The sequence below is a fragment of the Oratosquilla oratoria genome, chromosome 26 (genome assembly GCF_046742065.1).
Source record: "Oratosquilla oratoria isolate Oo_2021 chromosome 26, ASM4674206v1, whole genome shotgun sequence".
NCBI lineage: Eukaryota > Metazoa > Arthropoda > Malacostraca > Stomatopoda > Squillidae > Oratosquilla > Oratosquilla oratoria.
Genome location: NC_134802.1, coordinates 52,825,433 through 52,849,025, shown reverse-complemented (window position 1 = coordinate 52,849,025; position 23,593 = coordinate 52,825,433). Strand labels below are relative to the sequence as shown.

General features: G+C 42.6%; 1 protein-coding gene across 1 annotated transcript; it reads left to right on the top strand.

Moving 5' to 3' along the window:
• Positions 1-16,605: 16,605 nt before the first annotated feature.
• LOC143039589 (putative serine hydrolase) lies at positions 16,606-22,286 on the top strand. The gene is made up of 2 exons (XM_076209820.1): positions 16,606-17,491; positions 18,460-22,286. Exons 1-2 carry the CDS (start codon positions 16,742-16,744, stop codon positions 18,652-18,654), a joined length of 945 nt encoding a protein of 314 aa, XP_076065935.1. The 5' UTR covers positions 16,606-16,741; the 3' UTR covers positions 18,655-22,286.
• The last annotated feature ends 1,307 nt before the right edge of the window (positions 22,287-23,593 follow it).

Below are 23,593 nucleotides of genomic sequence, written 5' to 3'. Positions count from 1 at the left end.
GTGTTTTATTTTTTCATTAAAACTATAGTAAACCCATTTGTATGGAGCAGAGACTTTTAATTTGAAGAAGGCAAAAAGGAAGAGCCTTGACATGTTTGAGATGAAGTGTTTAAGAAATACAAGGAGGATAGACAGAATATGAAGGTGAGGCAGAGAGTAGGAGTGGAAAGATAGAGTTGATAAGAAAATGCGAAGATGGTCTGGACATATATAAAAAGAATGAAGGTGATAAGGAGCCTAAACCAAGACTTGGGCTGCTGGGAATTGGAGAGAAGTAAGAGACTTGAACCCACAACCAAGCAAATGTAAGACCATCACATGCTTCTGATTACATCACCAGCACACTGAAGATTGAGTGAAAAAATTAGCAAAAAAAAAAAAAAAAAAAGTAATAAAAAAAAAATGTGGAAAGCAGAAGTGGATGACTTGAACTTCAGGGAAATACCAAGAATAAGGTGGATGGACAAGGTGATAGGAGTGCTGGATGCCAAAGGAATGTCTCAAGCAAGGAAGATAGGGTGCAAAATAGATCAATCAGTCTTGTTGCCACAGGTCTCCATAGGAGGAGACTCACAACTCTAAGGTAACCAGTAACAGCCACTGGATTGACCCATAAGTTACTCAAGGAAGAATTGCTGCATTGTTGTCTGGGTATGACAGGTAAGATAATATAAAATTGGGTCTTCATTTTTGTATTTTTGTTGCATCTGGGACAGATTATTTCTGTGGCCAGGCTTATTCTTTGTTAATATTATCTTAGTGCTGGATGGTGACCTGAACATTGAGTGTGGTTCTTGCTTCTCCTGTGAATTAATTTTCAGTGCAGAAGGTAGGAAGAGACTGGAGAGTAATAATGATTGTTCATGATAAGGAAGTAATAAGCTGAAAGGGATGTCCTCATCTACTCCATGAGGTTTCTCAAGTGAATGAAAAGAGGAGGGTCACCATATAATAATATTTCATAAGTTATGATTGCATCCCAGGAGGAGCCAAGGTAAGAGGGAGTGAGGGGGGTGAATGGGAGTGGAGTATGTGGGGATGGAATGGATGGGAGTAGAATTTATGCCTTTGTTTTTTGGCTACCTCCCTTGTAAGGGTGAAAAAGCCATTGGTACATGTATATATGTATAATTCCATCCATATACCAAGAGCTTTTTCCCCCTTATAATGCCACATCCACACGGTCGAGCTGTGCTTTAAGCAGGCAAAATCTCCAGACTATGCCCACGAAGGTGTCCACATGGCTGACTGTGATGGTTGGTGGTTAGTCGGCTGTAAGCAGGGGTTGTGAGTAGGTGGTCTAGTGCAGTACGATCACCATGGTGTCACACCTTACATTCCATAAACATTTGTGTGCTCTATACAGGTTAATGTTACTGTATCTTGTCAAGACCAATATGTATTTGGTGGTGTGGACATCATGTCCTACTAACTCGGTGCTGAGTGTGTCTGCCCGCGCTTTACCTTGTGTGTTTGGCAGTGACGTCAAACTTCAACCCACTGCCCTCAAGTAGCACTGGGAATGGGCAGTTTGATGGTTTGCCCACTAAAGGTGCCCATAGACTGGCAAACCCCTCATCCCTGACAGACAGTGCTCCACTGTGTGGATGTGGTTTAAGGGAGGTAACCAAGTCAAAGGCACATACATACCCCCACCAAATTCCACTCACATCCAGCACCCTTTCCCCCCTCTCATCTTAGCTCCTCATGGATGACAGGTCATCCCTGTATCCAACCCACTGCCTTTTGTCAGAAGCAATGTAGCAAGACACAGTACATCCACAGCAAGGCCGCTTCACTTAATCGGCAATCCCCCCTCCCCATCCCCTCATGCAGAAAAAGAGAAGATGGGGAGAAATCCCTTCAGGCTGCATCAAAATATCATTCACAGATAAGTACCCCTACCCTCATCTCTACACTGTCACTCTCCACTCATCCCCATCCACCTTCTCCCTTCCTTGCTCAACAGACATTACCCTCTTGTGCAATGTCCCCTTTAAGTTATGATTGTTAATGCAAGACAAATATTTACAGAATAATAGTTCAAATTAAAGATGCTAATAGAACACCAGAGCACCATGAGAGTCTGATTGGAAAGATGCTATGCAAAGGGTGGTGTGGAGCAGAGGAGGTGGCTGGCATGCTGAATTTTGACAATGTGCATCGACATTGTCCCACATGCTGAGAAAAATAGTTTTCATCCTAATTCCTTCTTGATGGGGAAAGTTGTTTCCACTCCCTATATTGAACAATATCCTACTGCTGGATCTGTAGGGATCCTGTAGTCCTTTTAGTATGGTTTTTGAACACTGGAATGGAGATCTTGTAGGAAGATCAAAGATAACTGGTGATGATGTTTCCCTGGAGAATACTTATGATGCCTGATGTAAAACTTGTTCTGAAGGCCTCGTAGGAAGGTCAAAGGTAATTTTACTAGTAATGCTTACTTGGAGAATATTTCTTGATATTCACTGTGAATACTACATCTGTAATTGTCTTGTAGGAAGTTCTTTGGTGAATCTGCCAGATGTCCATCTTGAGCAGCAATGTATGATAATTTGAGCCAATCTTGTGATGTGGACTGTAGGTATCCGTGGCTGTATGTGAGAGGATGAGATACACAAAGGGAATGTTACAACACCATGAGACACTTGGTAGCTTATATAATTAAATAAAGAAAATAATTTTTGATACTCTTGTAGTACATACATATTCCAAGGGCCTTTCCCTCTTACAAGGGAGGTAGCCAAAGTCAAAGGCATAAATCCACTCCCACCCGTTTCATCCCCACATACTCCACTCCCATTCACCACCCCTCCTTCCCTCTTTTCTTAGCCCCTCCTAGATGACGGGTCATCCCTGCATCTTGCCCACTGCCCTAGGTCAGAAAAAATACACCAAGACATAGTACATCCACAGCAAGGCTGCTTCATTTAATCATATTGGTCACCTGCTCCTTTGAGATTTTTTGGATTTTTGGTAATTTTGGTCACCTGCTCCGATTTACCCGCCATATCACCCACAGGTCGAAGGCGTCCAGGGCTGCAGTGGAGTCCAATTTGACACCACTCATGGATACGGTATGGGTGCCACAGGCCAAAAAGTGAATACTGGGTGAAAAGGCCCAAGTTTGGAGGGGTGCCACCGCCACGCCCTTTGGCTAAGGCTGTTCATGTCTACCTTGCTTTGTACTTTGTCCGACTCTCTACCTGTGAGGCAAGTTTGGACCAAATCGTTCACCTTCGGATTTTGGGCGAAATTCATATGGTTTCTCCTTTGAGATTTTTTGGATTTTTTGTCATTTTTGTCACCTGCTCCGATTTACCCGCCATATCACCCACAGGTCGAGGGCGTCCAGGACTGCCGTGGAGTCCAATTTGACACCACTCATGGATATGGTATGGGTGCCACAGGCCCAAAAGTGAATACTGGGTGAAAAGGCCCAAGTTTGGAGGGGTGCCACCGCCACGCCCTTTGGCTAAGGCTGTTCATGTCTACCTTGCTTTGTACTTTGTTCGACTCTCTACCTGTGAGGCAAGTTTGGATCAAATCGGTCACCTTCGGAATTTGGGCGAAATTGATATGGATTCTCCTTTGAGATTTTTTGGATTTTGGGTCATTATGGTCACCTGCTCCGATTTACCCGCCATATCACCCACAGGTCGAAGGCGTCCAGGGCTGCAGTGGAGTCCAATTTGACACCACTCAGGGATACGGCATGGGTGCCACAGGCCCAAAAGTGAATACTGGGTGAAAAGGCCCAAGTTTGGAGGGGTGCCACACCCACGCCCTTGGGCTAAGGATTTTCATGTCTACCTTGCTTTGTACTTTGTCCGACTCTCTACCTGTGAGGCAAGTTTGGATCAAATCGGTCACCTTCGGATTTTGGACGAAATTGATATGGTTCACCTTAGAGATTTTTTTGATTTTTGGTCATTATGGTCACCTGCTCCGATTTACCCGCCATATCACCCACAGGTCGAGGGCGTCCAGGACTGCCGTGGAGTCCAATTTGACACCACTCAGGGATACGGTATGGGTGCCACAGGCCCATAAGTGAATACTGGGTGAAAAGGCCCAAGTTTGGAGGGGTGCCACCACCACGCCCTTTGGCTAATGCTGTTCATGTTTACCTTGCTTTGTACTTTGTCCGACTCTCTACCTGTGAGGCATGTTTGGATCAAATCGGTCACCTTCGGATTTTGGGCAAAATTCATATGGTTTCTCCTTTGAGATTTTTTGGATTTTTGGTCATTTTTGTCACCTGCTCCGATTTATCCGCCATATCACCCACAGGTCGAGGGCGTCCAGGGCTGCAGTGGAGTCCAATTTGACACCATTCAGGGATACGGTATGGGTGCCACAGGCCCATGAGTGAATACTGGGTGAAAAGGCCCAAGTTTGGAGTGGTGCCACCCCCACGCCCTTGGGCTAAGGCCATTCATGTCTACCTTGCTTTGTACTTTGTCCGACTCTCTACCTGTGAGGCAAGTTTGGATCAAACCGGTCACCTTCGGATTTTGGGCAAAATTCATATGGCACCTTTGAGATTTTTTGGATTTTTGGTCATTATGGTCACCTGCTCCGATTTACCCGCCATTTCACCCACAGGTTGAGGGCGTCCGGAACTGCCATATAGTCCAATTTGACACCACTCATGGATACGGTATGGGTGCCACAGGCCAAAAAGTGAATACTGGGTGAAAAGGCCCAAGTTTGGAGGGGTGCCACTGGCACGCCCTTGAGCTAAGGCTGTTCATGTCTACCTTGCTTTGTACTTTGTCCAACTCTCTACCTGTGAGGCAAGTTTGGACCAAATCGGTCACCTTCGGATTTTGGGCAAAACTGTGAGGCAAGTTTGGACCAAATCGGTCACCTTCGGATTTTGGGCAAAATTCATATGGTTTCTCCTTTGAGATTTTTTGGATGTTGGGTCATTTTTGTCACCTGCTCCAATTTACCCGTTATATCACCCACAGGTCGAGGGCGTCCAGGGCTGCCGTGGAGTCCAATTTGACACCACTCATGGATACGGTATTGCGGTTTGCGGACGACACTAAAATAGGACGCCTAATTAGGTCAGGAGACGATTCTGCAGGATGACCTTAATAAGCTGTTAACATGGTCGGTGAAATGGCAAATGAACTTCAATATCTCTAAGTGTAGCATGTTAAACGTAGGGCTACACAACCCAGAAAATAGATACAACTTAGATAACACGTTTTTTAAAAATCTGAGTGCGAGAGGGACTTGAGAGTTCTGGTGAGTCCGGACCTTAAAACCAGGAAGCAGTGTATTAGCGCCAGAAATAAAGCTAACAGAGGATTAGGCTTCAATGCTAGAACGGTAACGAATAGAAGTGCAGAGGTAATTATAAAACTCTATCTAGCGATAGTTAGACCCATCCCTGACTATGCGGTACAGTTTTGGTCTCCGTCCTACAGAATGGACGTAAATTCACTAGAATCAGTACAGAGAAGAATGACCAAAATGATACAAGGACTCGGAAATTTGCCTTCAAAGAGAGGCTTAGGCACCTAAACTTACACTCTCTGGAAAGACGCAGAGTGCGCGGTGATCTAATAGAAGTGTTCAAGTGGATCAAAGGCTATAACAAGGGTGATGCAAACAAGGTCATCATAATAAAACAACAGGGCAGGACTCGCAGTAATGGGTATAAACTGGACAAATTTAGATTTAAGAAGGAAATAGGCGAGAATTGGTTTACTAATAGGGTGGTCGATGAATAGAATTTGACACCACTCAGGGATACGGTATTAGTGCCACAGGCCAAAAAGTGAATCCTGGGTGAAAAGGCCCAAGTTTGGAGGGGTGCCACCGCCACGCCCTTGGGCAAAGGCTGTTCATGTCTACCTTGCTTTGTACTTTGTCCGACTCTCTACCTGTGAGGCAAGTTTGGACCAAATCGGTCACCTTCGGATTTTGGGCAAAATTCATATGGTTTCTCCTTTGAGATTTTTTGGATTTTTGGTCATTTTGGTCACCTGCTCCGATTTACCCGCCATATCACCCAGAGGTCAAGGGCGTCCAGGACTGCCGTGGAGTCCAATTTGACACCACTCAGGGATACGGTATGGCTGCCACAGGCCCAAAAGTGAATACTGGGTGAAAAGGCCCAGGTTTGGAGGGGCTAAGGCTGTTCATGTCTACCTTGCTTTGTACTTTGTCCGACTCTACCTTTGAGGCAAGTTTGGATCAAATCGGTCACCTTCGGATTTTGGGCAAAATTCATATGGTTTCTCCTTTGAGATTTTTTGGATTTTTGGTCATTATGGTCACCTACTCCGATTTACCCGCCATATCACCCACAGGTCGAGGGCATCCAGGGCTGCCGTGGATTCCAATTTGACACCACTCATGGATACGGTATGGGTGACACAGGCCCATAAGTGAATACTGGGATAAAAGGCCCAAGTTTGGAGGGGTGCCACCGCCACGCCCTTGGGCTAAGGCTTTTTATGTCTACCTTGCTTTGTACTTTGTCTGACTCTGTACCTGTGAGGCAAGTTTGGACCAAATCGGTCACCTTCGGATTTTGGGCAAAATTCATATGGATTTTTGGTCATTTTGGTAACCTGCTCCGATTTACCCGCCATATCACCCACAGGTTGAGGCCATCCAGGGCTGCAGTTGAGTCCAATTTGACACCACTCAGGGATACGGTATTGGTGCCACAGGCCATAAAGTGAATCCTGGGTGAAAAGGCCCAAGTATGGAGGGGTGCCACCGCCACGCCCTTTGGCTAAGGCTGTTCATGTCTACCTTGCTTTGTACTTTGTCCGACACTCTACCTGCGAGGCAAGTTTGGACCAAATCGGTCACCTTCGGTTTTCGGCAAAATTCATATGATTTTTTTTTATTTTTGGCCTCTTTGGTCACCTACTCCGATTTCCCTGCCATATCACCCACAGGTCGAGGGCGTCCAGGACTGCCGTGGAGTCCAATTTGACACCACTCATGGATACGGTATGGGTGCCACAGGCCAAAAAGTGAACACTGGGTGAAAAGGCCCAAGTTTGGAGGGGTGCCACCGCTACGCCCTTTGGCTAAGGCTGTTCATGTCTACCTTGCTTTGTACTTTGTCCGACTCTCTACCTGTGAGGCAAGTTTGGACCAAATTGGTCACTTTCGGATTTTGGGCAAAATTCATATGGTTTCACCTCGAGATATTTTGGATTTTTGGTCATTATGGTCACCTGCTCCGATTTACCCGCCATTTCACCCACAGGTCGAGGGTGTCCAGGACTGCCGTGGAGTCCAATTTGATGGGTGCCACAGGCCCGTAAGTACATACTGGGTGAAAAGGCCCAAGTTTGGAGGGGTGCCACCGCCACGCCCTTTGGCTAAGGCTGTTCATGTCTACCTTGCTTTTTACTTTGTCCGACTCTCTACCTGTGAGGCAAGTTTTGATCAAATAGGTCACCTTCGGATTTTGGGCGAAATTCATATGGTTTCTCCTTTGAGATTTTTTGGATTTTGGGTCATATTGGTCACCTGCTCCGATTTACCCGCCATATCACCCACAGGTCAAGGGCGTCCATGGCTGCAGTGGAGTCCAATTTGACACCACTCAGGGATACGGTATGGGTGCCACAGGCCCATAAGTGAATACTGGGTGAAAAGGCCAAAGTTTGGAGGGGTGCCACCGCTACGCCCTTGGGCTAAGGCTGTTTATGTCTACCTTGCTTTGTACTTTGTCCAACTCTCTACCTGTGAGGCAAGTTTGGACCAAATCGGTCACCTTCGGATTTTGGGCAAAATTCATATGGTTTCGCGTTTGAGATTTTTGGATTTTTGGTCATTTTGGTCACCTGCTCTGATTTATCCACCATATCACCCACATCATATCACCCATATCACCACTCATGGATACGGTATGGGTGCCACAGGCCCAGAAGTGAATACCGGGTGAAAAGGCCCAGGTTTGGAGGGGTGCCAACTCCAGGCCCTTGGGCTAAGGCTGTTCATGTCTACCTTGCTTTGTACTTTGTCCGACTCTCTACCTGTGAGGCAAGTTTGAACCAAATCGGTCACCTTCGGATTTTGGGCAAAATTCATATAGTTCCTTTGAGATTTTTTGGATTTTTGGTCATTTTTGTCACCTGCTCCGATTTACCCGCCATATCACCCACAGGTCGAGGGCGTCCAGGGCTGCCGTGGAGTCCAATTTGACACCACTCAGGGATACGGTATTGGTGCCAAAGGCCAAAAAGTGAATCCTGGGTGAAAAGGCCCAAGTTTGGAGGGGTGCCACCGCCATGCCCTTGGTCTAAGGCTGTTCATGTCTACCTTGCTATGTACTTTGTCCGACTCTCTACCTCCGAGGCAAGTTGGGATCAAATCGGTCACCTTCGGATTTTGGGCGAAATTCATATGGTTTTCCTTTGAGATTTTTTTAATTTTTGGTCATTTTGGTCACCTACTCCGATTTACCTGCCATATCACTAACAGGTCGAGGGCGTCCATGGCTGCCGTGGAGTCCAATTTGACACCACTCAGGGATACCACCGCCAACCCCTTGAGCTCAGGCTGTTCATGTCTACCTTGCTTTGTACTTTGTCCAACTCTCTACCTGTGAGGCAAGTTTGGACCAAATCGGTCACCTTCGGATTTTGGGCAAAATTCATATGGTTTCCTTTGAGATTTTTTGGATTTTGGGTCATTCTGGTCGCCTGCTCCGATTTACCCGCCATATCACCCACATGTCGAGGGCGTCCAGGGCTGCAGTGGAGTCCAATTTGACACCACTCATGGATACGGTATGGGTGCCACAGGCCCAAAAGTGAATACTGGGTGAAAAGACCCAAGTTTGGAGGGGTGCCACCGCCATGCCCTTGGGCTAAGGCTGTTCATGTCTAATTGCTTTGTACTTTGTCTGACTCTCTATCTGTGAGGCAAGTTTGGTTCAAATCGGTCACCTTCGGATTTTGGGCGAAATTCATATGGTTTCTCCTTTGAGATTTTTTGGATTTTTGGTCATTTTTGTCACCTGCTCCGATTTACCCGCCATATCACCCACAGGTCTAGGGCATCCAGGGCTGCCGTGGAGTCCAATTTGACACCACTCAGGGATACGGTATGGGTGCCACAGGCCCATAAGTGAATACTGGGTGAAAAGGTCCAAGTTTGGAGGGGTGCCACCGCCACGCCCTTGAGCTAAGGCTGTTCATGTCTACCTTGCTTTGTACTTTGTCTGACTCTCTACCTGTGAGGCAAGTTTGGACCAAATCGGTCACCTTCGGATTTTGGGCAAAATTCATATTGTTTCTCCTTTGAGATTTTTTTATTTTTTGGTCATTATGGTCACCTGCTCCGATTTACCCGCCATATCACCCACAGGTCGAGGGCGTCCAGGGCTTCATTGGAGTCCAATTTGACACCACTCAGGGATACGGTATTGGTGCCACAGGCCAAAAAGTGAATCCTGGGTGAAAAGGCCCAAGTTTGGAGGGGTGCCACCGCCACCCCCTTGAGCTAAGGCTGTTCATGTCTACCTGTCTTTGTACTTTGTCCGACTCTCTACCTGTGAGGCAAGTTTGGACCAAATCGGTCACCTTTGGATTTTGGGCAAAATTCATATGGTTTCTCCTTTGAGATTTTTTGGATTTTGGGTCATTTTTGTCACCTGTTTCAATTTACCCGCCATATCTAAGCAAGATCAAGAAAATTCAAAGAGCAGCAACCAAACTGGTCCCAAGCCTGGCAGATAAACCATATGAGGAAACACTAAAACTACTGGATCTGCCAACAATAAAAGATTGAAGAGACAGAGGTGATATGATTTCAGTATTCAGTTCACTAAAGGGAATAGATTGCATTGACGGTAGAGATCTTATTAAAGATAGAAGGGCTTAAGTGGTCATGGGATTAAATCAAGAAAGACCACATGTCTAAAAGATGTGAAGAAATACAGTTTTCCATATAGATGCATAAATATGTGGAATAGCTTAGAAGGTGATATAGCCCAAGCTCAAACAACACATAAAATCTAATGAGAATTGGAAATCAAGGATATAGATTAAGTTGGAACTATATATGAATTTGAGTCTAGGCATGTTAGAAAATTAGAGAATAGGAGACAGGACTGTACAAGTGTTGCTCCTTTTCTGTATACTACAGTTATGTAAATACTACTCTTGTTACCCTCTCATCTTAGCTCCATGTGGATGAAGGGTCATCTCTGTCTCTTGCTCACCACACAGGTCAGTTGCAATGCAGCAAGACATAGTATATACACAGCAGGGCCATGTCACTTACACAGCAACCCTCTCTCATCATCCCTTTATGTGGAAAATAGAGATGATAGGGAGAAATTCTTTCAGGCTGTATCAAAATATCATCCATGCAGAACCATTCTCCACTCACCCCTATCCCTTGCCTGCTCCCTTCCTTGCTCAACAGACATTCCCTCTTGCTCAGCACCTCTTTCACCTCATCCATCCATCTCATTCTCAGTCATCCCTTCAAGTTCACTCCATCCATCTTTGCTTTCCATACCTCTTTTCCTAATCTTTCTTCACTCATTCTTTCCATGTGCCTAAACCATCCCAATAATTTTTCATTTGTCTTATCTGCCGGCTCCTTGTCTACCATTGCTCTCTTCCTCACCTCTTCATTTTTCACTCTATCCAACCTTGACACCCCTACCATATTTCTCAGACACTTCATCTAAAATACATACATACATACATATACCAAGGCTTTTTCCCCCTTATAAGGGAGGTAGCTAAAAAGGAAAAGGCATAAAATCATTCCCACCCATTCCATCCCTGAATACACTCCACACCCCTCCACCCTCCCTCTTATCTTAGCACCTCCTGGATGACGGGTCATCCCTGCACCTTGTCCACTGCCCTGGGTCAGAAGCAGTGTCGCAAGACACAGCACATCCACAGCAAGGTCGCTTCATTAAATCGCCGACCCCCCTCTCCGTCCCCCCATGCATAAAAGGAGAAGATGGGGAGAAATCCCTTTGGGCTGCGTCAAATTTTGCTCACACATACTACCTCACCCCCCATTCCCCTGCCCATTTCACCTCATGCATCACAACATCATCCATATACAACCATTCTCCATTCACCCGTCTTCTGTCCTCTCCCGTCCTTCCTCAACAGACATTCCCCTCTTTCCCAAAGCCCCCTTCACCCCATCCATCCACCTCATCCTAGGACGTCCCTTCATGTTCACTCCCTCCACATCATGGTCTATATCATTTATATATACTATGAATAGAAGTGGCCCAAGAACGGAACCCTGAGGAACTCCACTTCTAACATTTTTCCATTTAAAACAACTCTGTTTTCGACCATTCAACCAATTACTAGTCCAACCTAATAGGCTACCACTTATTCCGTGTAAAGCTAATTTAGTAAGTAGTCTTTCATGTGGGACGGTATCAAAAGCTTTTGCAAAGTCTAGATATATTAAATCTATATTGCTTCTTTTGTCATAGTTCGAGATAACTGTGTTGTAGAATTCGAGTAAGTTAGTCACGCAAGAACGTTTCCGTCTGAAACCATGCTGGCTATCATTTATCAAACCGTTACTTTCTAAATGATGTTCGATAGCATCTCTGATGATAGTTTCCATTATTTTTCCTACGATTTAAGTCAAACTTATAGGCCTATAGTTATTTGGCTTCTTTTTGTCACCTTTTTTGAATATGGGAGTAACATTAGCTAGCTTCCATTCTCTTGGGACATCTCCAGATATGATGGATTTCTTGAAAATAATTTCTAATGGAACAACAATCTCATTTTTCATTTCCTTTAAGATTCTTGGACTAAAAAGTGAAGAGGCAATAATGTATTTAGAGAGGATAGAATGCTCATGAAGTCTGTATAAATAACAACGTTCTTATTAGATGGAACAGAATTAAAAACAAATTTGAGGGTGTTGCTGACTGCCAGCAGTTCATCAGTATAAACAGAACTAAAATGAGACAACTTTTTCTTTAAAAGTGTGCTATCAGATACAACAGTACAACCAACACTATCTTGGGATTTTGATCCATCTGTATAAATAAAAACTAAATCAGCATGTACTGCTAAATGTTCTAAAAATTCACTTTTTAGCTCTACAGCAGTTCTATTTTTCTTGTTTTTAAGAGGACAAATTACAGTGGGGCATCGGTTCCAAGGAGGGAATTTGGGAGGCGTGATCTCAGCAATTGTAATAGGAACAAGTCCTACCTCCTCTGCCCCAACTTCACATCTCACTTCTAAAGGTTTCGGCAGAGTTCTTTTTCTTGGAGCTCTGTCTACCAGCTGCTTTACATATTTGAAGTTTGGATTTTGTTTTGATGTCAAGACACAAGATATAAATCTAAGGCTTAATTCCTCCCTGCGAATGTAGAGGGGAGGAATTCCTGCGTCCACATACAAGCTATCCACTGGAGATGTTCTATAAGCTCCCGAACAGATCCGCAAAGCCATATTGTGGACTATATCAAGCTTCTTTAATAAAGTTTTACATGCCAATCCATAAATTTGACATCCATAATCGATTTTGCTAAGGCACAATATTTGGTAAAGCCTTATTAGAGTTGTACGATCTGCTCCCCAGTTGAAGTGAGACACTACCTTTAGTATATTAAGTCACTGTTTAACAGTGCGTATAACCTCGTTTATGTGATGAGTGAATGTCAACCTTTTGTCCAAAATCAGACCCAAGTATTTTACTTGATCTTCATATGGTAATATGACACCCTCTAAGAATAATGTTGGTATCTCTTCCTTGCGTCTTAGTCTGGAAAAGACAAGGAGAAACCCTTTTGTGCCACATCAAAATATCATTTACACATACTTCCCAACCTCCCCATCCCCCACCCACTCCTTTCCATGCATCACAGCATCATCTATACACAACCATTCTCTACTCACTCCTATCTTGTCTTCTCCCTTCCTTCTTCAACAGTCATCCCCCTCTTTCCCAATGCTCCTTTTATCCCATCCATCCATCTCATCCTTGGTTGCCCCCTCATGTTCACTCCACCTCTGCCTTCCACAATTCTTTTACTAATCTTTTTTCATTCATTCTTTCCATGTGTCCAAACCATCCCAATATTATTTTATCAACCCTATCTCCCAACTCCTTTTCTACCCCCACTCTCCTCACCTCCTCGTTTCTCACTCTGCCCCTGCCATACTTCTCAGACATTCCATCTTGAACACATTTAAACTCTTCCTCTCTTATGTTCCATGTTTCTTGTAGTACTTGTTGCATTTTAATATTTCACTCTCCAAAATCACTGTGTTGGTTTTGAATATCCCATTGCTGCCACCACTTTTTTCTTGGCTTCTGCAATCAGTCAGATGGCCCACAAAGAAGAAGGGTTCAAAAATTAAAACTTTATAGGTCATTTTGTTGTTGTAAATCTATGTATATTACAGTTTGTTACAAAGTTACATAGAAATATATGATAGTCGCGCACATCACAGCATAGCACTCTGTCCAGCTTCTGAAGAGCTTCTCCAAGTCTGCATTGGTAGTAAGGTGAGTTCTATTTCCACGTCAAAGTGGCACTGACCCAAAGTGGGCGTTTGGTTATATGACCAGAGGAGAGGCCGTATAGCCAGCATCTTGGAGCAAATACACAAGATGTTATTACAGTGCTTGCAAGTATCTTTGGAGATAAAGATAATTATTAAAAACATGAAAGAGAGTATGATTTAATTTATATCTTTGTATTCTATTTTGATAATAATTGAGAATATGAAGTGCTGTTGGCAAGTAAAGCCAACACACTTTCTACTAGGAAAGAGACTAAAGTTAAACATAATGAAGAAAATATATCCTACTAACGACCATTGGGACTGACACCAGTGTGTGGGTGAAGAAATATATTCCCTGGCATAAGCCCCCAATTGATGACATAATGTGAAAAGGGGGATTACAACAGAGTCTGGCTGTCACGCCATGCTTTGGAAGTACTGTGTATTGCTGCATTGCCACTGGCCGGAGCAGTGTGACAGGAGACAGGGATGAACCTTCATCTACAAGGAGCTAAGGTAAGAGGGATAACAAATGAGTTTCTGGATGGGTGCAGAATGTGTGTATGCCATGGTATGGCCATCCCCTTTACAGGTGAGAAAGGTGATTTATCAAAAATAAGCAGAAGGAAATTTGGCAGTACCCAGAATAAAAATCAAGGAACACAATGTACATTTAGACATCATTCAGTATGTATACCAGAAGCCCTTAATAAGGGAATTAACCAAGTCAAAGCTCACACACTTCATACACATTAAAACCAATCTTATTCCCCTCCCAGCTAAGGACCTCACAGATGAGGTGTCATCCTTCAAGAGAACAAAATTATGTATAATTATCCCTCCTTGAATCTCTCCTTTACCACTCCTATGAATCCATTTATTTTTTCTAAGCACCCCATGGTGAGGAACAAGAATACCACTGATGTTCTCATATGGGGTCATATGTACCAAAAGTTCTTTTTCCCTTTATAATATCCAAAACCCATTCAAAGGAAGTTTAAGACAGATCAGTCTGTTGAGTGTGGCAAGTAATATGTGTGTTTATTGAAAGGATAAAGAAGGGAATGGAGGGAGTAATTGAGGAGGAGCAATGTGGGTTTAACTGAGGAAAAGAGTGTGGAGATCAATTATTTGCAGCAAGACAGCTATGTGACAAATATTTGACGAAATGTAAGGACGTTCTGGGGATTCACGGACTTATAAAAGGAGTATGACAGGGTTAATAGAGAAGTGTTGTGTTGTGTATTGCTGATGTATGGAATATGGCAATGTTTGTTGAAGATGGTCACAAGTTACATGATTAGTAAAGCTTGTGTGAGAGTCAAGAATATAGAGAGTCAATGGTCTGAGGTGAATGTGGTGCTCCATCAGGATTGTGTGATGTCACCATGGTACACCATAAAGATAAATGAGGTGGCTAAGGAGAGTGAAGCAATAGTGCTAGGCAGAGGTTTGGAGTTGGTGGATGAGAGTGGAAGGACAATGAAGATAAACAAATGTTGTTTGTGGATGGCACTGTCCTTGTGGTTGATTCTAAGGAGAGACAAGTTTAGATGTCAGAGACTATATACGCATCCACAACAATGGGTCAGTACCACGTGATACCAACCAGATATGGGACTGGATGAATAGTTAAATGATAGACACTGACTTGGTTTTCGGAAGTATAGTTTGGATATAAGTGATTACTGTAATTTCTAATCCTGCTAATTTCTAATACCGGACAAACTTCAGGATATAACGGATCTGTTCGGTATTTCCATCGGATATTACGGATCCTCGGTTATAACGGATCTTCGGGTATAACGACAGACCCCTGTCCCCATATCGTCCGTTATATCGAGGGTGTACTGTACATACAAAAATAGATTAAGTACAGTCAAATATACCGTCAAGGATAAGTACGAATGCCACGAAGTGTCTAACTGAACCACAATAAGATAATGAGACGCACTTATCATAAAAAGACACAAAGGTCGTCCGGCAACACTGGATGTGACTAACTGAGGCCTAACATTTGGACATTCGGGTATACAGTTCTGCCAGACCCAACTTGAGGTCAAGTCTTACCTATACAATATAAGCGGAAGTTTTGTGTTATGGACGTAAGTACGTACGTAAAACATCTGCATACCACTATGCGTACAGGCAGAAGGGAGGAACTAGCTACATATGGGATATATGGGCATACATGATATGACATTGTACCACATGGCGGTGATGCATAAGCTTGAATGGGGATATAGTGGCACATCTGACCTAATTATGCTAAGATCGCGCGAAACTAAGCACATGTTAAAAGACACACATTTAAACTACCACCATTTATCGTATTACAATATCACTATAATTACTTATTACAGTACAATATCGCTACAATAGTAGATGTAGCAAGTATTGTTAGGACTGTATAGTTTACCGGCATTTCTATCCTTGTGGATAATCTCAAGCCATTGTCGTATGTCGCAAGTATGGAAGAAACTAGACGGGAGATGAGATCGTGAAGTTTGTAGGAGTGATATGACAGAAGATGGGAGAGGCTCATGTTCCATAATGGACTCTGAACAACTGATTGATTAAAGAATCAGATGTTAATTGCAACTTTGTTATCTTATAGAGCGGGGGAAGTGAAGCGTCCGGTTTGTATCCTGAGATGGGAATGAAAGGCAAGTTAAAGAAATTTGCAGGAGTGACGTGGTAGGAGTTGGTTCAGTCGTGCGACTCATGATGGAAGTTGCAAAAAACCTTTATTCAGTAGTCAATTATTCAATCGTCGGCTATCATCGTCGAAAGGCCCCTCCAACTTTTGAGTCGTACTCCACTACAAGTGGAAAAGAAGAGACGGGATTCCTAGGAATGATAAAGGGGTAATTTAATGACGATATAAACGAAAGGTACCAGGAAAAAATCAATAATATGAGTGAAGATAGTTCGTAGGGGATGTCACTTAATCAATCTCCCTAGAGTCCTAGAAATATTGGTCACATATGATTTGTACAATAAATATTCTAAATTGTCCATTATTATTAAGAAAAATAAGAATATATAAAAATTGTGTGATTTATTTTAGTCCGTGTCTTTCTTCAAACTAAAAACATCGTCTGCAGCTTCCTCGCTTCTCGAACTCATTCGAGTGGGAAAGAGAGGCAGAAGTGGTTGTATCTTGGCCTATAGATTATATTTTTCTGTAACTTCTATTAGCGTGATCGCGTCATAATTTTTTCGTCATGGCGGAGGTAATAAACGGAGAACAGTTAACAAATGGCCATACATCTACGTGGGAAGAAGTAGAGATTGACATAGGTTGGGGAGTATTGAGGGGCAAACGTTTGGGGTCTGGCAAACGACTTGTTCTAGGATTGCACGGGTGGTTAGATAATGCAAACACCTTTGATCTGTTAGCCCAAAACTTCCCAGATACAATTACATTATTATCGCTAGACCTTCCTGGTCATGGGTTGTCAGACCACTTTCCCCCAGGATATATTTATGACCCGAGAGGATATGTGTGTGCTGTTAAGAAAGCAGTAACCAAACTGGGATGGACAAAGTTTACTTACTTAGGCCATAGTATGGGTGCTGTAGTTGGCATATGGTATTGTGCCATATTCCCTGAAGATGTTGATGCATTCATTACCATAGACATAATCAAGGCAAACTCTAAGCCCATTGAGAGTTATGCATCTTCGTACAAGAGATACATTCTTAACTACATTGACAATGAAAGAAAATGTGAACTACCTCCTATAGTGTACAGTGAAGAAGACCTTGTGAAAAGAACTATTGCAGGAAGTGACTCCCTAGATGAAGCAAGTGCAAAAATTATTCTGCAGCGTGGGGCAAGAATGAGTGATGATGGAAAAGGATATGTTCTTACAAGAGATCTGAGAGCCAAGACCTACTTTATTGGATTCATGGTCTTTGATGCCTGGGCAGAAATGGCAAAGAGAATTACTTGTCCTATTTTGGTCATCAAGGTGAGATGTTATAGAGTAGTTGTAAGTTTTGTTGTAGGATGTACTGATAATGGAAAATATAGTCATATTAATATAGAATACTTACTTGTTGGAGTTCTGATGTTCTGCCTCAAAGTCACTGCTTATATATGGCATTCCTAAGCAGAATGGCCACTTGATATGCTATGGTTGTAGAGGTCCTACATCTGCTGGTGTATCAAGTACTTGAAAAAGCTGTAATAAACGAAACGTTGTATAAATGAAGCCTCTGTCCTCAAATGGTGTTTAACTTGTCAGTCTTATAGGCAACTGAAAAATATTCTCAGATATTGTTCACAGTATGATACAGGTTTCCTTCATTGAACTCAGGGTATGAATTGGTTGATAATTACAAATTGATAGGTCACTAAACATAATATAACCCTACAAAATAATGAAATGGTAATGTTGTCCCTGAGTCTGACTGCAGAAGCAAAAGATTTCTGCAGGTGAGTGCTGCAGGACAACTCAAGTAATTAGAGGCCATCAGACTCCCTGGTTTTGAAGAAAGTCAAGGTGGTTTTTGTGGGTAGTGGTTATAGCATACTCCACTTCAATGACTCCAGTTTTAATATGAGTAGGAATAAGGGTGATGGTGGTGGTTGGGACCTGAGATTCTGACTAGGGGTCTGTGGGTCAGTATTCATCATTTCTTCCTCTGGAGTTAGTCAACAACAGCTCCCAGAGAGGAGCAAATGTTGTATGTTCCCAACTGTTTTTGCATGATTTTATACATTTAGAATTAGATATGGATAAGTCGGTATCAGAGTGGTAGCTGTGTAGATAACTAAAAAATACTTTTTCCATTATGTAGTGCTGTTAGAAGGCAGATGATTCTGTTATTTATTTTTGTATCAACCTTCTGCAAAGCTGATATTTAGTGAAGTAGTAGTAGTTTATTTTTTGTTAGTAATATTATTCAATTTAAATGTGATTCATAATTGTTTCAGGCCAAAAATGGACATGTCTACTCAACTCCTGAGGAGACTGAAATAATGTTGAACAGCTTCCGTCAAGATTCACCTCACTTTGTCTTTAAGGACATGGAAGGGAGGCATCATCTTCACCTAACTCATTCCCAAGAAGTCTCATTAGTTGTAAATCAATTCTTTGAGGATACACAAAAGTTCTGTTCTCAGGAGTGACTGTCCTGTGGCATGTAACTTTTTTTTCCATTCTGTCTCACTTTTTGATTAAAACTATTATGTTAGTGCAAATAATTGGAAGAAGAATAAGGTGAAGACCCTACATCATGAGGCACATAGCTGTAGCTAAAGGCATCACCTTTGCCCTATGCACTTGCACTGTTGAGACAGGTAACAGTCATTGCTGGGAATTTGAGAGAAGTTTGACACTTGAACCCACATCCAAGTAAATGCAAAACCAACATGCTTTAGATTACACTGATTGGCTTTTAAAATTCACCCATTGATACTGTACATTCATGACCAAATATTAGTATCAGCATGTAATGGTCCTGCAAATGAAATGACAGAGAAAATCCTCTCCCTGGTGGCCATTTTCAAAATTCATCAATACTCTTGTTTCTATCTAGAGATGCAACTTCATGGGCCTGGCACTTGGTGTTGGGTTAGGCCTCAGATCTCTCTCAGATTAGAAATTTGTTCCCAAACTTTTTCACCACTGGAAAGGACTTTGGCTGTTAATTGTAGTCAATGAAACTTGAGACTAAAATAATTATTACCACACATTCCATCCAACTTATATTCTGGTGCTGAAGTTATTTTATTGATATTGATAAGACTTACCAAATCCAAAATGGCAGCTAATAAGAATCCCTCTTACTCGTTCCTTGTGTAAGAGCTTAGACATGGTCATATAGATTTGTGACATTTTAAATTTTAACCCGTTCTGTACTGAAAGGTACTTTTTTTCCTATCTATCTACTGCCAGGATTTTTTTATTCTGCTGTGTAGCACCCCACCAGTAGAAACAGGATAAATCTATTTTGGTTGAATTCCTTCTTACAAGGTAACACACATCCTTCTGCCAGACTGCTTAGTTCAGTTTGGCTAGTGAATGAGTTGTGATGGTATTTATCCCAACCAGTCATTTACAACTGTTCCTAGCTGATGGCATCTAGTAATTTCATAACCCCAGTAGAGGTGCTGTCCAGAACTGAATGAAGTAATCTGGGACTAGCCAGGAAAATAAATTTGTAAAGGGAAGAGAGTGAAAAATATAAGCACAATCAGAGGGGGATTGCAAATGGATGAAAGGGTGACACAGCCCAAAGATATTTTTATTTTTGTCTACTCCATAAATTGTTTTGAGCAAATGAGAAATGAGGATGAGGGTTGCAATATGATGAAGTGGTGGGGGGTAAACCAGCTCCATCTGTCAAGCCCTGCTTAGGAAGTGCTGTGCCTTCCTGCATTGCAGGAACCCATCATCCATAAGGTACTGAGATGGGAGAGACATTAATTGGGTATTAATGTATATGAGGTGTGTGTGTTTTGACTTGGTCATCCCTTCATAAAGGGGAGATGACCTTTGGTACAGTATGTATGTGTGTATGTATATATATATTATATTTAGTTGAGATGTGAGAAGTTTTGGCAGTAATTTCACTCCCATGCTACACAGATTCTGGTGAAATACATTTTTGGTGCCTCATTATTCATTAAATTTGCTGGAGCCCTGTATATTTATTGGGTGTCCAATGGTCTATGACATCATTATCCCCTATATAAGAATTTTCTGTGTTTACCACCAGGGACATGTCAGTTAAGGGTTGGTCATACAATTATGAGTGAGTAAAACAAAAGACAATGTAGGAATTTATTTACTCTGACTAAATGCCCTATAGGAGTGATATAAATTGTAACCCATGTAAAAACTTTCTGAAGAAGACCAAGTTGGTCGAAACATTAGAGTAAATTGATTCCTAGATCGTCTTTGTTTCACTCCCACCACCCAATCTCTCATTTGTCCTTTCTTCTCCAATTATAAGTAAATTTATCTCGTCTTTGAATTGGAGAGGTTTTCATCTAATCAGGATAACTCTTGTAATCATTAAAATACTCAAGCCTACCTATCAGTGTTAATGAATCAACTCTGATAGGCAGAGAAATAGTTCCTAATTAATATAATGCAGACAACAGTTCAACATTTCTTCCCAGGGAAATCTATTAAAGGGCCCAAGGACTGTTGTCAGCCATGGTGGGGCTGCAGGTTTCCCGCCAGTAAAACTGGAGGCAACTGATATTACCATTTGCTAAAAAATAAAGATAATTTTTGTGATTTCGTGAATGCATATTCATTGAAAAGGATTAACATGTTCAGAGTATTTTACACCATGACCCATGATAGTAAATTTACAAAGGAAGAGTATGCCAACAAGAGACCTTTTGGTCCGGAACTAGGTCAAATATGTACACTTTTTTGGTGCCACGTTATTCATTATATTAGCTGGAGCCCTGTATATTTATTTGGTGTGTCCTTTTATGCATGGGGGGACAGAGAGGGGGGGTCGCCAATTTAATGAAGCAGCCTTGCTGTGGATGTGCTGTGTCTGGCGACACTGCTTCTGACCCAGGGCAGTGGACAAGGTGCAGGGATGACCTGTTGTCCAGGAGGTGCTAAGATAGGGAGGGTGGAGGGTGTGGAGTGTATTCAGGGATGGAATGGGTGGGAATGATTTTATGCCTTTTCCTTCTTGGCTACCTCCCTTGTAAGGGGGAAAAAGCCTTGGTATATGTATGTATGTCAGATATATTCCCCAATCTAATGAACTTTTGGATATTTAATGTGATATAACATTACTGAAGGTTGTGTAAAGAAATTATTTAGCTTTGCAAAGAAACTAAGTGTCGCCAAGTAAGCTTTTTTCTCCAGGATATTCAATTGTGATACTGATTGGTCTGAGTATAGAACAAAGATCTTTCCAGACCTTGGTTATAAATAGTTTTGTTTGTAGAAAATAGATAAGAATACTGCTATTTTAGTATGAAGACTACCTAATACTTTATTAACTTATTTCACATTGTCTCCATAGTTGTGTCTATTCAGTGCTTGAGACTTCAGTGGTACTCCTTTGTACCTGAAGCATGTATCAATGTCCTTTGTTTGGAGACAAATCTCTATTCATAAAGGAATCCAAAGCCACTAACTTAGCTATTCCTCATTTCTACTCTTCTTAACAACTACTCAAAATATCTTCTTTGAGTGATTTTCAAGCCAATCTGGTGGTCATTGCAACCTGAGGGCCATGGGTCTTCTGCAAGAGAATCCTGGTGCAACAGATTGATTAACATAATTGATGTAACAAACTAACTATATGGTTTCATTGATGTGAGGTATTATTTTCCACCAAATGATAATTAAGAATGTAACTGATTAACTTTTAGAATGTAAGTGTTTCATCAGAGATAAAGTAGCACTTCAGTCATCAGGTACAATATCATGCCAAAGAGATAGAGACGTGGAAGTGGTAAAGGAGATATTTAAGGAGGGCAATAACCATTCAAACAATCTCTTGCCCCATGTTTATCTTCCAGGGAGCCCATGGTTCCAAGGGAACCAGAAACAGTCACTGGATTGATCCTCAAACTACTCAGGAAAGATATTGTGTTGTGTGGATAAGACAGTAGGCCAGTGTAGAATGAGGTGTTTGGTATCTTTTGTGTGGTGATTGCTTGTGGAAGGGAAAGTAGAAGCTAAAGATAATCTGACTTTTATAGTGACAACCTATGTAATAGCGTATGCACTGAAAGAGAAAACCTGTATAATTTCATGGATGTCAAACAATAATAATATTGCAGTTACTTTGAGTTTTATTGACTGGAAACCTAGTTGCTAACTCAAAGAACTGCCACAGTCTTGCCCCCATTTCACAACTGCTCTCATATATGGTACATAATACACAGAATTCACCCATTCCATCATTGAGAAAGTAGATATACTCACAGATGCTCCCACTACAAAATCCAAGTCTTTCACCATTATTCCATATGCCACCCAGGGCGACCAGGATGATTGGTGAAAGGTCTAGGAAGACATTGTGATGTACATGTACCCTACAAGTATGCTTGTAGGCACAAGTTGATGCATGATAGAGTTGTGTGACAGTCTGACCTAACTCAAGGCTAGGATGGGTCACCCCAATTAGATCGTATCTGGTCAAGGCATCAGATCAGCCCTGGGTATATATACTGCCTGTCCCAAATGGACAGGCCATTCAGATATTAAGATCAGGACAATTCAGTTATTCTGACCTCTGTACTGTAGCGCGTCGCTAGGGCTTCGCGGTCGGTCCCCCACGTGGGGACCACGCCACGTCAGTCCTTATTCTGGTACCCACCAGAATAAAGCGCATAAACCACACCCAGTGTCAATCTCTCCCTAGGTCACCTAGTCCAGTAATTTACACATGTATGTTTGGTGACCCTGTTAGTTTTGACCCGAGCGCACCCATCCGACCCTGGATCATCGACAAGCTTCGTGACTCCGGCCATGCATAGACGCCACTATCGTCGCAGCTGGATGTCACTGTCAACACAGATCGACGTCACGAGCGCCGTAGCTAGACTTCATGCTCAATGCATATTGACCAACTCCGATTGGGCCACAATCTCACACACAAGTCGAGGACTACGAGACATCATGCAAATATCACTTGGAGACCACTCAGGCCAAAGGTTCCGGCGCTAGGGACGGAAAGGTAGAAGTTCAGCTAGAGCTTCAAATTTGCCTGGGTCTCACGCACACGCCCTTGTGTCCAGGTTCTTCACATTACCTCACAATGCTCTATGCACGACTCTCTCCTGAGGCAAGACTGGTCCAAATCGGCCGACCTTGGAATTTTGTTCGTAAATCCCTGGGAATTTTCGGGTCATTTTTGACGTCTCAGATTGGGCCACTATCTTACGCACAGCTCTCAGGCCAAAGGTGCTTGAGGCTCAACTTTAGCTGAATTCCACGGTGACTCTGCCATCATGGCCAAAATCTGCAGGTCATCGACTTGGCCTAAACTTAGCCCAGAGGACAGTGCACCGTGATGTTGACGCGAGGAGCCTGGGCCGAAGGGCCTGTGCGTGGCGACCACCCAAATTGGAGCCTTTT